This window comes from Schistocerca cancellata, chromosome 7 (genome assembly GCF_023864275.1).
Source record: "Schistocerca cancellata isolate TAMUIC-IGC-003103 chromosome 7, iqSchCanc2.1, whole genome shotgun sequence".
Lineage (NCBI taxonomy): Eukaryota > Metazoa > Arthropoda > Insecta > Orthoptera > Acrididae > Schistocerca > Schistocerca cancellata.
The window spans coordinates 124,347,747-124,363,649 of NC_064632.1; the positions used below are offsets into that span (position 1 = coordinate 124,347,747).

The window sequence follows — 15,903 nt, forward strand, 5'->3', positions numbered from 1 at the left end:
GGAAACAAGATTTTCACAATGTGAAACTGCTCTTCCTTAAATTGGGCGATACTACCCAGTTTGCCAATTATGGTCAGCATTTCCCTGTAGAATCATCGAGTTAACTCATTTTACAAGTAACAAAGCTGAAATGCCCACTTTACAGGTTTTTTTTGTAAATAACACTATTATTATTAGCAGTAGTAATAGTATAGTGGCAATGGCTGTCGCCATTGACATCATTGTCTTGGTAGTGCTCATTGTAGTAGTCGTCGTCGTCACAAACGCTAGGTACGTGTACATTGAAGGGAAGGAAAGGGGATTTTCTATATTGTTTCTTGGTTTCACCAGAATTTAGAGCCACAATTCACCACTGCATTCCTGTTTGGATCATCAGTACAATGAATCATCTATAAACATGGTTTCAGCCCAATGTATTAGCCGTAACCTTACCAAAAACCCATCATATGACCCAGTTCAGTACAAAATAGTCAAAATTCTAAGAAATTAGAATGTCATAAAAATCAAGGCCTAGAAGAACTGCCTTCTGTCAGATTCCTAGAATTAAAGTGGTATAAACATGTTGAGTATCTAGTAAGCAAATGATTAGAAGCAGGCTGTACATCCAAGAGAATCATGTTGCCCATTATTTAAAAATCTATGTTTAACAGTTTCCACCTTATGTATTTATATTATCATTTTTTACACAGGAATTTAGAAGTATTCAAGGAAACTTGTTTTGCTCATTCATATAATATGAGAAATGTTGATAATTTTTTGCTCCCTGTCATACGTGCAACTACTTTTGAGACTCCTAGTAAACAGGAATGAAAATTTACAGTAAACTAAAGCCAAGAACATTCAGAGTATGAAGCTGGACTTACTGGAAAAAAAGTTATGTCATTCCTCCAATGATCTTATAACTCAGTTGAAGATTTCATAAAGGATGAGCTGATTATTTGATGGGATGTAATTTATCAACTTAAAATTAATAACACTATCAGGTCTAGTTAACTGTAGTTTTATATCACTGAAATTATACTACTAATTTTTTGACACGTCTCCTATGCTCTAATCAAATGTGTATAGCATCTGTATGTTAGGTGACTAAATCACAATTCATTTCTTTTTCAGTTTTAATAGACTTCCCGTTTTGTAACACTGTATGTACAAAATTACTGGCGCACAACAAAACTGACTTTAAAATACTTTGTCACTGATGCGGAGAAGTTCATAACAGTTGTATGATTCACAGTCACTTGAAAGGTCCAAGGTATCTGGAACAGAAGATTGTTTAGAGATTACGAAGAGTCAAATAACATTGTTTCATTTTAGATTTAGGATATATTCAATGTACAGCCCACAAAGTCTAACTAAAATTAGAATCTATGATAATTAAGTGATGCTAAATTTACCATAGTCATCCACTTCTTCATAATAATATTCTCATGACTGACATCACAGCAAAATGAAGAGTTTTTACTTCAATAGAGTAAGAATGAATTACTGTAGGTCATTGACTGAATTCTTGCACAGAGTAAATTATGTAACTATTATTAAGTAGATGTTTCTGACCACTTCAATGGGGAGTAGTTAGCCTTTTAACCCCCCCCCCCCCATTAAAATGAGCAGAAACATTGTTCTAATTCTGATTGGATAAAAATGAGGGAGTGACTTGGTCTGTCTTTTTGAAGGAACACTACCAACATTCATTCAGCAGATATTTAGATAGCTGGGTGAAGCCTACTTTACCCTATTCAAAAATCTGTGAATGATGATCTGAAACCAGCTAATAATGTTTACAGAGTTTAGTTAATCTGTAAAATGAATAATTACGGCATCTATATGCTGTGGCTGTCTTCATTCATTATGAAAAGGAATACAACTACACATGTTGGAGACCAGGATAAAATCCGTTTATCTCACATCTGAGAGGTAATACTATCTTTTCTCTAATCTTACCATCATGAACTACTTTAAGAACGACTTCTCCAAATACATAACCCTTGTGGCCTAACAACATTCTTCAGATTCATAAATGTAAATGCGGACTTTTCTGTGTAGCATATGTTACCCAATGCTTGATTATTAGTCATCTCTGCCACAGTCACCTAATTTTGAACACCTTCCATGCACTCAAGGGTTGAAAAAAATCTTAACTATGATACTTCAATACTTTAAAAAAGTACATTTTTAGACCAGGAGTGGAATGCACTTTGTGTGTCTTTACTGCATTTTGTGCTTGCTTTAAAAACCACGGTGACTGTGTGGCATAGGGTTATTAATCACTCATTAAGTGGTACGATTGACTGCCTTTCAGTATGCTGATGTGAACAGAGATTTAGTGAGACAGAACTCATTGGCATGCGATGCCCATTCCAATATGGTGCGGCTGTGTAAGTTTGTTGGGTCACTATGTCATACTCCAATCTGTTGATTAATTTTGTCTGTTCCAGTACACCACTTGCAGGAACACTTTCTTCAGTATATTTATACAATAATAGATCAGCATTAAAGTCTCAAGTTGATAACTTTAATAGTTTCTGAGGAACATATATTTACTTAAGACTAAATTTTCAGTCTTTCATGAAACTAGCTTCCCGGTACACTAGTGTAACACTGCATAATTATATTATAAGTGTTGTAGCTAAACATCATCTTGTCCAACAGTGCTAAAACAGCTTCGTAAGATTATATTGCAGATATTTCAGAACGTCTATTTTTATTTAAAATTATTTTATTTAATAATGTACAACTTTTATGCTATCTGAATATGCAGTGGAACAAATGAAGAGTATAAATGAAGAGATGTATGTAACATACTACAGTCTGGTAGTGGATCACTTACATTGTATGAAAGCCTTTTGTAAAACAATCAGTACTTGTATTGAGGAAATCAACAACCCTCATTGTCCACAGTCTGCCTCCCATCAATCACAAAAAGAGCATAGTACCATGTTCTAGAGACAGTAGACTAACAGTACAGATTAACTGTAGAGGTCTCAGGCTTTTGTTTTCACAGAGGAAAGCTGCACCTCATATTGCTCTGAACATATTCTTTACATATTCAATCATGTATTTAGGTGAGGAACAGGGGACCTATAAAATGGACATGGTCATTAATATCAGATATAAATGATGTTCACAGCCCGCACCAACTGGATTCTTCCCATTGACATCAGTTTTTCTGAACTGCACAGGTGGAAACACTCTCTGCAACATATCCTTTGTTACCGTAACTCCCTGGCCTCGCCCATCACTAGTCCCTGTCCTCCACCTGCTTATCCGCATCCGTCCCCACTTGTCCTATACATACGCCTATTCCACAAGTGCACCCGCAGAGTCCTTTTCCCTTCTCTGCTCTCCCCCTCACCCCCCCCCCCCACACCCACCTCCTCCCCCACCCAGCACAGGTCATCCCCCTCCACACCTTACATTTCTTTCACACCCCCACCACCCAACACAGCTAGATTGCTGCACAACTCAGACTCCGTCAGAGTCAGGCTTTAGCGCCTGGTGACAACAGTGGCGCTCTCTCTCCCTCTCTCTCTCTCTCTCTCTCTCTCTCTCTCTCTCTCTCTCTCTCTCTCTCTCATATTCTAGTATTCTTTTTCAATTCTTTTTCATTGTGCCTGTCTGCGAGTCAATGTCACCTCTATGTGGTGAGTAGCAATCTGTTCTTTCTATTTTGTAGTTATTCCATCCTGAAAGTGATACGTGCATGATGAACAATACAGAGAAGAAGAGAACATGAACTTCTGAAATGTGGTACCTTTCCCTTATTTTGTGTGTTTTACCTTTCTATTTTTAATTCATGCAGAGTTCCACTATTTCATGTTTATGGTTATTTTCCTCAAAGTTCTTTGTTCACCACCTGTTTCAAAACCTCATAGCACCATGAAGTGCTTGAAATAATACCTATTTACTCACATAGTTCCACGTGTGGTGAGCAGGTAATGGAACATTTAGGAATCAAGAGCTTTCATCAGTCCAGTAAATGTGTTTCCTACTCTTTTGTTTTACGAGTACTCTTTTGCTCCCCGCAAATTAATATGCAACACTACAGATGAAACTGTCAAGAATTTAGCTAATTAACACATTAATTCAATTATAAGAACACAGTTTAGACAACTTACCTTCTTTGTAGCTAACTTTCTCTGGAAATATTGGTGATTTAGTGAAAACAAACATAGATTTCACTTTTAAACATTTGTTTTCTGAAGTCAAACTTAATCCAAAGTGCAGAAATTCACTGAAACCAATTAACATTCCATATATAAAGAATTGAAATCGTATTAATATGGTACTGTTTACAAAATAAAATTAAGACTATAATAGTGTGACATTTGCGTGTAACGTGTGTTATGAATAGTTAACTAATTCATGTGCAGTAAGCATTATTTACGTGTAACAAAGGTTTCAGTAAAATTCACCAATTATTTAAACAGTACAATTAGGGAGTGCGTATTATTTCATATCGTTCAAAAAGTACCCACAGTGTAAAACGTTAACACATTTATAATCTGTGTAATATATCGTTTTCATAGACGACTTATACTTTGGCAGCAAAACAGCTTGTAAACAAAGAGATACAGATGTTGTTGGTGTCAGAAGTTTTGATGCAAAGGAAAACCACAGACTATCAACTAAATAACACACCTACATTTACACTCTGCAAACCACTGAAGAGCGTGATGGAGACTGTATCCCACTGTACCAGTTATTATGGTTTATTCACATATGGTGCATGGGAGGAATGGTTGCTGGAATGCCTCTGTGCTTGCAGCAATTAATCTTGTCCTTAAAATCCCTATGTGCTATGTGAGCAATATGTAGGGGGGCTGTAGCACATTTGTAGAATCATCATTTAAAATCTGTTCTTAAAGCTTTGTTAGTAGACTTTTTTGGGATAATTTATGTCTATCTCCAAGAGGCTGCCAGTTCAGCTTCCTCAGCACCTCTGTAACACTTTCCCATGTATCAAACCTGTAACCATTCATGCTGCCCTTCTCCACATAAGTTCAATATTCCCTTAGTACAGGTCCCACACACTTGGGCAGTATTCTAGAACTGCTTGCACGAATGTGTGTAAGCAGTCTCCTTTGTAGACTGATTGCATTTCCCCAGTATATTACCAATAAACCAAAATCTATCACCTGCTTCACCCACAACTGAGCTTATGTGATTATTCCATTTCATATCCCTAAAAAGTGCTGCACCCAGGTATTTGTGTGAGTTGGCCGATTCCATCTTTGAGTCACTGATGTTATAACAACAATGTAGGAAAGTACTTAACATAAAGAAGACACATATAAAGTTGGCCAAATCCAGCATCTTGGGCCTGGCATTCCGATTTGTGATGCTGGCTCTCTCTCTCTCTCTCTCTCTCTCTCTCTCTCTCTCTCTCTGACCAAGGCTGTGGCCGAAAGCTTTATGTGAGTGTCTCAGTTGCGCCTGCAACTTCTTGACGTGTCTTCTTTATGGCAAGTAGCAATCTTGTCTTCCTACATTGTTGATATTCCTACCTGGAGTTTCCTTTGTTTCATTGATATTATATACAGGGTGGTCCAAAAGTCTGGAAACACCCTCACAAAATTCAAATGGAGTAGCAAACAAGAAAAACAGAGTCCCTACACATGAGGAACAGGAAGGGGGAAACTTTATAGGCTATGCCACCAACATGGTGGCCATTTTGAAAGCCGCCATCTTGGATTCAACTCGAAAATTTCAAATGGGAATGTGGTCATGTGACATATCAGACAGACAGAGAATTTCACCAGAAAAACAATGCCGTTATTATTTTAAACATAGCTTTATACATTCTCGCGTTATGGCCAGTTACATGTGGCAGCGATGGGACGTGCGGCAGCATGTGTGTTATGTTCCGAAGAGACATTATGCCGTTGTTACACAGTCCCGAGAGACCACCAACAGTCATAGGAATGCCTCAATATGTTGTGCATAATGTTGGATTGTTAAAGCTATCCTCCGAACCCAGTCCTGATGAACTTTGACCAACACATCTGGCTGAATTTGACCACACGCGTCAACAATGCGCTGCTTTAGATGATGCAAATCCCGTATTTTCACATAATAAACCAGTGCTTTGACATGAACCCAAAGGTAAAAATCCAAATGAGTCAAATCTGGTGAACTTGGTGGCCACTCCACAGCACCACACGACCAATCCACTTTTGAGGGAACTGCACATCCAAGTATGCTCACACATTGTGCCCATAATGTGGTGGGGCTCCATCATGAACTTCCAGCGGGAGGGGCCACGCAGTCCATGACATGACACCTAAAACTATGCGACCACTCCGCGCGGCACGCTAAACTATCATCCAATATCATTAACATCCATCCATCACAGAACCTTAGAACATATTCTAAGCTCACAAGTAATTACATAATTTTAATAAAATGACCTCTTCCATGTCAACCAACATGGATCCCGAAAAAATCAGTCACGCAAAATGCAACTCGCTTTTCTTACATTACATCCTTAAAGCCGTGGATTATCACAATTACATAAATGCTATATTTCTTGACTTCCAAAAAGCATTCAACTCAGTACCACATCATGCTTTTCAACACTCCCACAAGATTTGAGACAAAAATTTGTTAGTAGATTTAATGTTTGTAGGTAGGGAGAGTAAGCTGCATGTTATCATGGATTGAAAATTATCAACAGGTACAGCAGTGACATCAAGCATTTCCCAGGGTAGTGTGTTGTGACCTTTGCTGCTCATGTTTTACTTCAATGACCTGGCAGACAATAGTAACTTCAGGCTTTTGGTGGTGATGTTATCTGTAATCAATTACTGTCCCAAAAAAATGCATAAATATTGAGTTACATCTTTGAAGTATTCAAAGCAATCAGAAATGCTGAAAAACCTGAACAGGCAGATGCTTCAAGACAGTCAACTATAATGTGAAAGCCTACTTAATACTCACTCTCAAACCTTTGTAAGTAAAGAATCAAAGAGTACGCTATCACCCCTATATATATATATTTCTCCTGTAAGGACTACGAAGTCACAATTAGACTAGTATCAGTGCCACAGCGATATTGAAAATAGTCACTATTTCCATGCTCCACATGAGAACCGAACAAGGTGAAACCTTAATCTGTAGTACCATGCTTAGTATTTTCTGCCATGTGTTATACCATGTGTTGCAGAGTATGGAGTGCAAGCAATTTTAGCCAACATTATAGTTTGCTGAAATTAATCGTTATATAACTGCTTTAGGGTTAAGAAGCCCGACAACGACCAGGAGAGCAGCATGCTGACCACATGGCCCTCTGTACCGCATCCAGTGGCAGATGATGACACACTGGTCGGTCAGGCACAATTGGCCTGTCTAGAGCCAGAACACGTAACTTTATCTACCTATATAACCGCTTTGTATGAAAAACAGCAGCTGAAGAACATAGAGAACCAGCAGTGGCTTTCTGAATACACGGTACTTTTCCCCTAAGGCACCTTTAGTGCAAAAATAATTACCAGAATTATCATTGTGACTAGATACAAACTAGTCATTTGTTCCAAAATATACTTCACAGCCCTTGAGTAGCTGCAATTGTCCATTAAAATACAACTTGTGTCAATCCACTCTCTTGAAAGATCTCATTCATGAGCTTTATGGGTCATCATCTGATGACTGAATGTAAAAAGGATATACACTCTTCACATTCTCGACCATTTCTCAGTACTCTGCAGCAGTTTTGATAGATGTCCATTGTGATGACACTTTGCCTAGACTGCTTGTTAAATTTTACAGTTCAATGAAAAATTACATTTATATGATTTTTATGGTTTCTTGTTTAACGGAAAAGGGACTGATTTATGATATTCATTGTATAAGATAAACAGATGTTCACACTTTGTGAACATTACATAGTAAACTAAATATCGGATTAATAGCTATATTTCAGTGAAAGATGTTTACTGTACATCATTTAATAACTGGCACTTGTAGCGGGACTTTGAATTTCGCCGCACTACACTCGTTCCCTCAGACAAAAATTATACCGTCGCAGTGGTATGAGCGCTCAACGGCAGAGAGAAAATACTGAAATTGTTAACTCTTTTTTGTTTTCTATTCCGTTTCGATTGTCTCTCGATAGCCGAAGCTTAAGGCAGACGTGATCTGATGAAGACATTAAAACAAACTTATTAGCTAGTCTTGATCTGATTTTAATGTGTAGACATATTGTGGAAAATGTTAAGAAATTCAGAGGATGGAAGTAGCAAAGTAAATTAAATTGCATACGGTATCAAGATGATTTTAATTGGTATAAATTAGTGATTCCTGGACTATTGCAAGATTTCGGAGCAGACTTTTCACGCAGAAATCAAGGAGATTTTTGAAGTCCTGGATGCCGCCCGAAAGAAGACATGTTAACCTGGTAAAGAATGAACTCAAAGCTACGCCATTTCCCTTGTCAGTTACATTTTGGTATTCTCTGTTCTTCTTCAAAAATTTTTGTAGTGCAAATTGGTTTAACTTCTGCTCAAAAACGCCACAAGGACCACCCCAACAATAGCTTTTCCGAATAACGAAGTCCGATAGCTTTTCTGTAATACAAAGTCCGATTTGCTTTTCATTCTTTCCCTTTTTCACGGTCTTTCTTCTCTCTATTCTTTTTTTATTAACCACTACAACTGGCTCCCGCGACAGGACCCAATTTTCGGATGTGTCGTTTTTGAGCAAATTTGAAACTTTAATTTGTATTTTTTCCCAACAGAGAATAACCAAAAATCCTGAAATTTAAAGGGTAACGAAAAGACCAACTTTATTGTACCTAAGCAAATGATTATACAACAATATTGTAAAGAATTTTTGTAACTAATTCAATTTGTTTTCTTTTCAAGGCATATATTGATGCAAAACTGTTATTTTGAGACCTTTTGGTGATTATCCGATGTAGATGTATTAAGAAAATCCATATTTTGACGAATACGATTTATACAGAAGTGTTTGACCAGCCGCTGCAGGACAGAAAATTTAATGGTGAGTCACACAATTATGTTTCATTCAAACATTCAATAGCCAACTGCAGATTCCATTTTTCCCTTTTCACGCATCCTGTAGTTTTCTTCTAGATTTTTCCAAAATTATCTATCTCTATTGTAGTTTGTGGTAATTATAGTATTGTTGTAGCATATGAAGATCGTGAATTTGACCGCCAAACAGTCATTTGTTACGAAAAATTTTGTCCGCCCTGCTGCATCTTTCTCAACCATTGTTTGCAATAGAGCAATCATTTACATTGACGAGAAAATATTTCATCCTAAATTTGAGTCAAATCTTTATTAATCAGACTTATATTATTCCCTTTTTGACTTACGATTATACATCCTATTACAATGGAACGCGGTAAGGTAGAGAGAGTTTCGGCAGATGAGTTAAGAGAAGTAGATTCATCTTTCAACCAACAAGAAAGTCCACGTTTCCCTCCATGGACGAGTTCACAGATCAATGCAATGACTTTGCCTCCAACTCGCAACATTTGTGATAGTACACAGATAGCGACTTTAAATGACGAAATGTGGAATGGACGTGAGACTAGACAGTCAGCGCCCTTGTTAACATCAATGTCAGAACCGAATATGAGACAAATTCAGCAATGTGACACAAATCGGACACAGGAGACTGACAAACTGGACCGACTATTAGAGTTATTTGCAGACATGAAACGAGACGTTAGTCAGAAAATTGACATATTAAACCACACTATGACCGAAAATTTTGAACGCACGACAAAACAGATGACAGAATTAAATAACACCACTCAACAGCTCAGCCAGCGATTTGAGACATTGTCCGACCGAGTCACTAAACAGGAAGAAACTTTGGTTACATTCACACATGAAACAAAAAAACAATATCGCCCGATGTGAGAATCAGTTAACTCAAATAGTTAATGTGCAGCAGGAAGTGAACACCCGTGTGGAAGAGTTAGCTCAGGCCCACACTTCAGCTAGCTCCACCCAAGAAAAGCTGACTGAAGAAGTGGGAAATATTACCCAACAACTCACAATGGTAGTTCATGAACAAACCCACCTCAAAGAAAAGATAGAAAAATTAGAAGACCGAGCGGACCTCGCGTCACTAAACAACGACACCAGCATGGCCGAGAGAATCGTACATGAATGTAAATTGTGCGACTACTATCTGGACAAAAAACTTGAAACAATTACAAAAGACATACTTTCAATAACAAAGACACATGTTAAAGACAAGACAAAACACATAGAAGACGAAGTGACAAAATTACGAGACAATGTTGTGCCGTGTTTGGCGATTGGTGCAAACGCATCGCTAGGAAACGACAAAACAGCTAAAACCATGGCTAATGACACAGACAGAACACCTATTGTGAAATCACCTATTTCCAATCAAAATTACGATGTGAAGCTTTCTTTTCCACCAAACGAGCAATATTACGGTACGACACCTAGAGTAGCAAGTGACACAAACTACGTCAATACAGTTATGCCAACCGGCATGGCCGATGACACGTTTGTAAGACATGGGCATTTCCAGACATTTTTCAGTAAGGACAAGCACAAAGTTCACCCTATTGTGTTTATTAGATCATTTGATGATGTTTTTCCACGTAGTTGGTCAGAAGTCGATAAAATCAGATACATCACCAATCTCATGAGAGGACGAGCAGCTAAGTGGGGTGCCGCTATGAAGCGGCGGTGCCTTACATTTGAACAGTTCGAACAAGCCTTCTTGGATGAATTCTGGTCCGAGAATGAGCAACAGAGTCTACGGAGAGAAGTGTGCAACCCCGAGACCTATGACCCTAAAAAAAAGAGACATTAAGACAATACTTTGAGAGGTACCTAGACAAGAAACTGTACTGGTCCAAACCAGCCGACTTCCCAGCGATAATTGACACTTTAAAGAGCCACTTACCCTTTCCATACCGAGACAGATTAATAGGAGTACCGGAGAATGACGTTAAGACTTTCTTAAACTTCTTAGATCAAATGGACGTAGTTTACAGAGGCGATTCACGCCATTCAAATTTTACTCATATTAGTAACCAAAATCAGCACCCACCCCAAAGGAACCATAGTGACGGTGGTTGGTGGAACCATCCTTTCGCGCCGCGACAAAATACGATGCCTGCGCGCGAAACATATTCAAATGGAAACGTGTATGACAGTAGGAACAACCGCAGAAATTCGTGGAATAATAATAATAATAACAATAATTATCACCCATATCAAAATGGTAACTACAAGCAAAATGAAAATTACAGACAGTACAACAACAATAGGAGACGTGCGAATAACCGGTACAACCCGGGCTACTTTGACAGGAACATGACATATAACAGACATAATTACCACCAAAACAACAACAATCCCAACAATCGCCGACAGAATATGTGGAAAACACAAAATTCATGCCTGACAAATTATAACCCTCCACTGAATCCGCCCCCGTTCCCCAGTACAGTTATGCACTCCCCGCCACGAAGTAGCAATAACAATTGTGGCGCGCCATCAGCTGATGCGTGGGCGCCTACTGGCCGGAATGTAAACATAGTGGAGCTGGTCAATGAACCCGGCCAAACACAGCAGACGACGGAAAACAGTCGACGACCGAGCTAAGCGCTCGTGCTTCAGTCGTGAGGTGTTGTAAGAGCGCAACGGCTGAGGCTGTTTCCTCAGGTACGATGACAAAATGACAGCAGAACAGGAATTAATCGACGAGATGAACATTAAATCAGACAGTTGTGTTAAAGAATTCATACAAGCTATGGCATGGGTTAAGTTTAACGATTATGATGTACAAATTTTATTCGATACTGGTGCTGCTGCAAGTGTGATGTCAGCCGCATTCTATAATGAATTGAAACAAATTATAAACATACCTACATTACCTGTACAGAATTGCCACGTGGTTAGTGCCACAGGTACTAAATCTAAGAACATACGCATGCAAGCCCTTGTTAACTTCACATTTTCCAATACACAGTTCAAGTGTAATTTTCTGATTGTAGACAAGCTTATCGTACACTTCATCCTAGGGATGGATTTTTTGAATGAACACAAAGCAATCATAGATTTAAGTAATGGCATATGTCAATTATCCATAGGAGAACAACTAATTAATGTTGAACTTAACAAGACGATTGAACCACGACAAAAACATTACGAAGTAAGTCAATTTCAATTGGTATATCCTACCATAGTTAGTGTATGTAATTTAACACCTGAAGATTCAGACTATCAGGAGACTGAGCAGGATTTATTGTATCAGAAATGTGTTGAATCTGACTATTTAACGAAACAACAGCAAGAAGAATTGTACAAATTATTATGTGATTATGGACAAGTTTTCAGTGAGAGGCCTGGTGTAATCAGAGGTTATAGCTACAAAATGGATGTTAAGCCACATAAGACTCATTGTAGGACACATTATAATATTCCATGGGCGAAGAAACCTGCAGTTTTACGTGAAATCAAGCGTATGTTGACCTGGGGTGTCATAGAAAAACCACATTCCCCTTATTGCAGTCCTATCCTGGCAGTAGGCAAGCAAGATGGCAATGTCAGATTGGTGCTAGACGCACGTGAAATCAACAAAATTATTATACCAGTTAACACAAGACCCGTCAACTTGGATGAACAGTTGCTAAAATTTTATAATGTACAATACCTAACTAATATTGACCTCCGCTTATCGTACTGGCAGGTGTCCCTTCACAATGACAGTCGTAAATACACTGCTTTCCTTTGTGAAGGACGCAGTTATCAGTTTTGTGTGTTGCCTTTTCGTTTGCGCGTAAGCGCGGGCGTGTTCATCGAGGCGCTTGACGCCGTTCTCGGCCCGTGTTTGTTGTCACGCGTCACGGCGTACGTCGATGACATCGTCGTGGCAACAAATACGTGGGAGGAACACATTGATCTGTTATAGCAAATTTTATTTAAATTTTCACAAGCTGGAGTCACAGTAAATCTTTCGAAGTCCAAAGTAGGAAGGCGTGAAATCAAGTTTTTAGGCCATATTGTCTCGCCGGAAGGCATTCGTCCCGATTCTAAGAAGATCGATGCTATTCGTAATTTCCCTCCTCCACAAAACCACAAACAGTTGAAAGCATTCTTAGGTTTATCTTCTTTCTTTCGGAAGTTTGTTTCAAAACAGCTTCTGAACAGCTCTCACCTGCTAACTTTACTGAAAAAGAACGCAATTTGGAGATGGATAGAGTTTTGCCAAGCTGATTTTCAGGCTATTAAAGATGCATTGGTGAACGCATCCCTCCTCTGCCACCCTGACATGACGTCAGATTTTTGCCTAGCCACGGATTTTTTCGTCATCATACGGCCTTGGAGCTTTTCTATTTCAAATTCAATCCGAATCAAGACAATCTGTCATCAAACCGATAAGTTTTGCGAGCCGCACGCTCACTGAGTGCAAGAGGTCGTACTCGGTGACGAAACGGGAGGCTCTTGCCATTATTTGGGCATTCCGTAAGTTTCGCTACTTTTTTTGGGGTAAACATACTCGCATATACACAGACCACCAAGCCCTTTCTTTCTTGCTATCATGCAAATTGCTTCACTCACGGCTCGCCCGGTGGTGCCTTTCACTGCAAGAATACAGCTTCGAAATTATTTACATTAAAGGTAAATCAAACGTAGTAGCCGATGCCCTGTCCCGTTTGCCCCAAGGCATACAGGATTTTTCGGAACTTTCCGAGCAAACATCAGACTTTAACATCTTACTTATGTATGATGGTACATACGCCCATACTACCGCAATATGTGCAAGAACTTTGCTTCACTTCAGGACAGCGACCCCAAGTGGTCAAATATCAAAAAGAAATTACGTACAGATCCTTCTTCACATTTACAAAAATATTACACAATACACAAAAATGTAATTTTTCATAGGCGTACCCCAGACTCGCACCATTGATGTGTGTCTACCCGACGCGCATGTTGACGATTTTATTCTGTTCACACACAAAACTTGGGGACACTATGGAGTCACCAAATGCACTGATAAAATAGTACAGTTCTGTTATTTTCCCAGTCTGCATCGGAGAGTGTTGCAAATTGTTCGTAAATGTATCATCTGCCAAAAAGCAAAATTTTCCAACCGATCATCTTTGAATGAATTGCATCCTATTGTACGAACCCGACCTTTGGAGATAGTATTGCTGGATATCACCGGAACTTATCCCAGAGCTCGTGGAGGTGTGAAATACATCGTTGCTATATTTGATGTTTTCTCAAAATACTTAAAATTGTTTGCTATCTGCACTGTCAACGCATCTGCTATTACTAGACGTTTGACTAAGTTACTTTACCAGGTTTGGCAAACCCCACAGCATTATCACGGATAATGCACCCTATTTTACGGGAAGAAAATGGAAATCTTTTGTTGCCACACATAACATCAAACATATTCTTACATCAGCATTTCACCCGGAAGGGAACTCCGTAGAAAGGATTTTTAGAGAGTTTGGTCAATTCACGAGAATACATTCACCTCACAAACACACAAAGTGGATCGAATTTTTAGCACCCTTTGAGCAGATAGCAAACAATTTGCCTCATGCCTCGACAGGATACCCACCACAGGAATAATTATTAAACAAACCTGAACAGAACAAGTGGGCTATGCCCATTCCAAAGCTAACCGCATCCACAACACATACACCTTTGGAAGAGAAAGTAAGACAGGCATACACTACGTTGTGCAATAAAGCCAAGATCAGGAAAGAGAAGTATGACAAACATGTTACAAGTACACAAACCTGTCAGGTTGATGACCTTGTTCTTTTGCGTTCACATCCCAAGTCTACAAAATTAAAACAACTGAACAGAAAATGGCAGCTATTATATTCAGGTCCTTTCAGAATAGCAAAGGATACCTCACCCAGGTTGTTACTCCCTAGAATACCCATTATCTCACAAGCCGAGGGGGCTGCATCCCCACAGACATTTGAAACCCTTTGTGCACTAAAACAACATAATATAATGATAACTAAGTTGAACATGAGCAAGTTGCTGTGAAAACGAGATCATAAATATTTGTATTGAATACACGAACATTAAGTTATACAGCCTAAGAACACAAACATTCATTTATGGAAATTATATACTGCAGTTACACTTTTACACATAATTATGAAGAGAAGGTAAACCCAGGTGAGTACACTTACTGAACGAGAAAAGATATTCATATAGGAATGAGACCTACGCAGGTTACATTGGTTGTTAATTGTAAATTATAAGGTGAATCAACAATTAGTTAGTTATTTCAAGGCACTCTAATGACAGGAGATAATAGCTATTGAGATCAGTAATGACATAGGTATGTAGCAGAATGAATGAGGATGTAAGTATGAATGATCAGTATGAATGAGTTAATCTTTAGGTTAATATAAGAAGGTAAGTTACTGTGAAGTAGTTGATGGAGACGAGAGATTATTTGAGGAAAATATTATTGGAAGTTTATGAGAATGGAAGTGCCCCACGTATGTGATATATTAATGCTTGATGAGGAATATGTTTAATGTATAAGGATATATCTATTATGATGAATATGTGAGTAAGGAATGAGAGAGAATGTTTGGTAATATTGTGCTACATAGAGAAGTGAGTAAACAGTCTACATCTTTAAGATTACATTAGAATTTCAGTTTGAGAGAAAACATTTGTGATGAGTTAAAACACGTGAGTACAAGACGTTAAATGTGAATCTATTTTCAGTGCTCTTGAAAATGAACAAATGCAAGAAACGCAGAGTGAACATAATGATGATTACAGCTGTTGAAAGAAATGTAATAAGAATGTAACTTGGAAACACATTAGCTTTAATTGAATTCAGAAGTGTAACTTAGTAACCTTTCGTTAAGTTTTGTTAAGCCATTGTGTGGAAGAA

At 38.5% G+C, this 15,903-nt stretch overlaps 1 protein-coding gene across 1 annotated transcript in view; it reads right to left on the reverse strand.

Annotated features, from left to right (window-relative positions):
- Positions 1-598: 598 nt before the first annotated feature.
- The window catches only part of LOC126092416 (uncharacterized), a 158,034-nt gene continuing 142,729 nt past the window's right edge, over positions 599-15,903 (reverse strand). The window contains exons 10-11 of the mRNA XM_049908003.1: positions 4,116-4,231; positions 599-1,256 (exon numbers count right to left, since the gene is read on the reverse strand). Coding sequence (XP_049763960.1) covers positions 1,180-1,256; positions 4,116-4,231 — 193 coding nt within the window. The 3' untranslated portion in view covers positions 599-1,179. The remainder of the gene's footprint in view (positions 1,257-4,115; positions 4,232-15,903) is intronic.